This window comes from Mandrillus leucophaeus, unplaced genomic scaffold, assembly GCF_000951045.1.
Source record: "Mandrillus leucophaeus isolate KB7577 unplaced genomic scaffold, Mleu.le_1.0 Scaffold990, whole genome shotgun sequence".
Classification (NCBI taxonomy): domain Eukaryota; kingdom Metazoa; phylum Chordata; class Mammalia; order Primates; family Cercopithecidae; genus Mandrillus; species Mandrillus leucophaeus.
The window spans coordinates 19309-23059 of NW_012110808.1; the positions used below are offsets into that span (position 1 = coordinate 19309).

A 3751-nucleotide genomic window follows, 5' to 3' on the forward strand; every position below is an offset into this window, starting at 1 on the left:
TTTTTTTTTGGTCCCCAAGTTCATTCAATGCTTCTCTCTATTTCACTGTAGGTTTAAACTGTTCAGTTATAAATAAATAATATTATCCTCTGTCCTGGGCTTTCCCCCGTTCCCGGCACCGCAGACATGGGGGCTCTATTGTTCTCTGGGGTGGGGCCATTCTGGCCATCGCAGGCCCTGCCAGGAGCTCCCTCCAAGTCGTGACAACCACAGATGTCTCCATACCTCACCCAGGGACCCCTGGGGGCAGAATCACCCCAGGCTTAGTGGATTCCATGGACGCCCTAGAGACTCTGCGTCCCATGATCCTCTGCCCTGCCGAGGTCCCAGGAGGCTGCACACATTGAAATCCGCGCCCTGAGTGGGGAGGGAGAGAGGAGGTGAATCCCAGGAGCTGGGGTCCCCCTGGTTTACGCTGTACGCCCCGTCAGGAGTTTATTCTGGTGTCTGGTGTGACCGGGGGCAGACTCCGTTTTTTATTTTTATTTTTATTTATTTATGTTTTAAGATGGAGTCTTGCTCTCTCACCCAGTCTGGAGTGCAATGGCTCGATCTCGGCTCACTGCAACCTTCGCCTCCCAGGTTCAAGCGATTCTCCTGCCTCAGCCTCCAGAGTAACTGGGACTACAGGCGCCTGCCACCACGCTCGGCTAATTTTTGTATTTTTAGTAGAGACGGGGTTTCGCCATGTTGGTCAGGCTGGTCTTGAACTCCTGACCACAGGTGATCCACCCACCTCAGCCTCCCAAAGTGCTGGGATTACAGGCGTGAGCCACCGCGCCTGGCCATTTTTTTCCCGCAAATAATGAACACAGGGTTTCTCCCCTGGGCACTGTGGACATTGGGGCCGGATCCTTCTCTGGGGCGCTGCGGACACTGGGTCCGGATCCTTCTCTGGGGCGCTGCGGACACTGGGTCCGGATCCTTCTCTGGGGCGCTGTGGACATCGGGGCCAGATCCTTCTCTGGGGTGGGCTCGTCCTGGGCACTGCAGCGTGCTCGGCATCATCCTTGGCCTCCACCCACTCCATGCCCGGAGCTCCCCCTCGTCATGACAGCCACAGGTGTCCCCAGACCTCGCCCAGGGTCCCCTTGGGGCAGAATCACCCCTTGATTGAGAATCGTGGCCTTAAAGGGGGAACAAAAGCCCCAGACAAAAGCTGGCAGGAGGATGTTCGCTGGGGCTTCAGGCACTGAGGGCACTCGTGGGGCCCCGCCCTCCCCAGCTCCGCATCCTGTCCCCTGCGCCTGTCGGTTTCCAGCTCACCCACCCACGGGACACGGCTGTCACGGCCCGCTTTGTGGGGGCCACAGGGACCTCGTCAGGGAGGCATCTCCTTGTGGGTGGCACGTGGGTGTGTGTTGCGCTGAGGGCTGTGGCCATGTTGCCCACCTGGCCAGGGACCCCCGACTTGGGTGGGTGAGAGTCAGCCTCCCCGCCCCCACGAAGTTCAGGACCTTGAGTCCAAAGCCCCCGCATCCTCCCTGGAGACCGTTCTGACTCCCAGGCTCCCAAGGCAAAAGGAGGAAGTGGGGACCCAGCCTGGGCGTTGGGCAACCCAACGGCCTCTGCCATTGGGCTATAAGAGGAGCTTGACCGCGGGTGCACCCTGGACCCCACCATGGCTCCCAGCCACCGGCCCCCCAGCCCTGCCCTGGCGTCCGTGCTGCTGGCCTTGCTGCTGAGTGGTGAGTGAGCCACGTGCCCGCCCATCCAGCCTCCGTGGCCCGGTGGATTCTGGGGAAATATCCACCACGAGGTCCATCCAAAGCCCTCCTGGCACAGCTGGGGAAACTGAGGCAGGGTCAGGGGAGACTCCACTCACTGCTCGGGACCAACGCTTGCAGGGGCGGGGAGGACAAGGGCAAGGGGGACCCCCGGCCATTTGACTCAGTTGCCCATCTGTACAATGGTCTAAAGCCAGTCCTTTCCTCCTGGGGAGCTGTTTTGAGAATTACCTATAACAAGGGAATTCCTGGACAGCACTCGGCCTTCAGCAAACGCTCAGTGAATATGCATGAATGAATGAGTGAGTGAGTGAGTGAGTGAAAGGGTCAAGGAGTTAGTGATGCCGGAATCAGGGGAAAAAGAGAGCATGGGGCCCCTCAGGTCCCTATCCTGAGGGCAATTTTCTTTCTTCCTTCCTTCCTTCCTTCCTTCCTTCCTTCCTTCCTTCCTTCCTTTCTTTCTTTCTTTTTTTTTTTTGAGACAGACTCTCACTCTGTCGCCCAGGCTGGAGGGCAGTGGCGCCATCTCAGCTCACTGCAACCTCCACCTCCCGGGTTCACGCCATTCTCCTGCCTCAGCCTCCTGAGTAGCTGGGACTACAGGTGCCCGCCACTGCGCCCGGCTAATTTTTGTATTTTTAGTAGAGAAGGGGTTTCACTATGTTGACCAGGATGGTCTCGATCTCCTGACCTCGTGATCCACCTGCCTTAGCCTCCCAAAGTGCTGGGATTACAGGCATGAGCCACCGCGCCCAGCCTTTTTTCTGTTTTTTGAGACGGAATCTCACTCTGTCGCCCAGGCTGGAGTGCAGTGATGCAATCTCAGCTCACTGCAGCCTCAGCCTCCTGGGCGCAAGTGATTCTCCTGCCTTTGCCTCTTGAGTAGCTGGAATTACAGGCACACACCACCACACCTGGATAGTTTTTGTATTTTTAGTAGTAGTATTTTTAGTTTCACCACGTTGCTCAGGCTGGTCTCGAACTCCTGACCTGAGGGGGGGGATTTTTCAATGCCTCAGTTTGTCCATCTGCAAAATGGGTCTCCTTGTCGGCTTTTTTTTTTTTTCTGTTTCTTTTTCTTTGGTTGTTGTTCTCTTTTGTTTTTTGAGACAGAGTCTCACTCAGGCATGAGCCACCGTGCCCAGCCTTTTTTTTTTGAAACAGAGTCTCACTCTGTTGTCCAGGCTGGAGTGCGGTGGTGCGATCTCGGCTCACTGCAACCTCTGCCTCCTGGGTTCAAGCGATTCTCCTGCCCCAGCCTCCCAGGCAGCTGAGATTACAGGTGTGAACCACCACGCCTAACTTTCTTTTTCCTTGAGACGGAGTGTCACTCTGTGGCCCAGGCTGGAGGGCAGTGGTGTGATCTCGGCTCACTGCAAGCTCTGCCTCCCGGGTTCAGGCCATTCTCCTGCCTCAGCCTCCCAAGTAGCTGGGACTACAGGCGCCCGCCACCTCACCTGGCTAATTTTTTGTATTTTTAGTAGAGATGGGTTTTCACCGTGTTAGCCAGGATGGTCTCGATCTCCTGACCTTGTGATCCACCTGCCTCGGCCTCCCCAAAGTGCTGGGATGACAGGCGTGAGCCACCGGCCTGGTCTGCGTCTTGAAAGTTTCCTGACCCTCAGGACTGAAAACAGCCACCTGTTTTGGTTTTTTTTTTTTGCGCCTTTGCAATAACCCCCGGCCCGGGCGCTGGGTCCTCCCCACCAGCCGGCAGGCGCTGAGGGGGTTGCAGACGGGGAGACCTCAGGGACTGCTCTGCCATCCCCCCTTCCCCTGCAGCCTGGGGGCTCCCTGACGCCTGGACTCCCCCGGCAGGTGCTGCCCGGGCTGCAGAGATCGTGGGCGGACGCGAGGCGCAGCCACACTCCAGGCCCTACATGGCCTCGCTGCAGATGCGGAGGGACCTGGGCAGCCACTTCTGCGGGGGCACCTTGGTCCACCCCAGCTTCGTGCTGACGGCCGCGCACTGCCTGCAGGACATGTGAGGGGCCCCTCCCCAGCGCCCTCCGTCCGCCCCGGCC

The 3751-nt window shown here is 58.2% G+C and overlaps 1 protein-coding gene across 1 annotated transcript in view; it reads left to right on the plus strand.

The window, feature by feature from the left end:
- The first annotated feature begins 1589 nt into the window (after nucleotides 1-1589).
- The window catches only part of PRTN3 (proteinase 3), a 7126-nt gene continuing 4964 nt past the window's right edge, over nucleotides 1590-3751 (plus strand). The window contains exons 1-2 of the mRNA XM_011971209.1: nucleotides 1590-1688; nucleotides 3546-3711. Of these exons, the coding sequence (XP_011826599.1) occupies nucleotides 1622-1688; nucleotides 3546-3711 (233 nt within the window). The 5' untranslated portion in view covers nucleotides 1590-1621. The remainder of the gene's footprint in view (nucleotides 1689-3545; nucleotides 3712-3751) is intronic.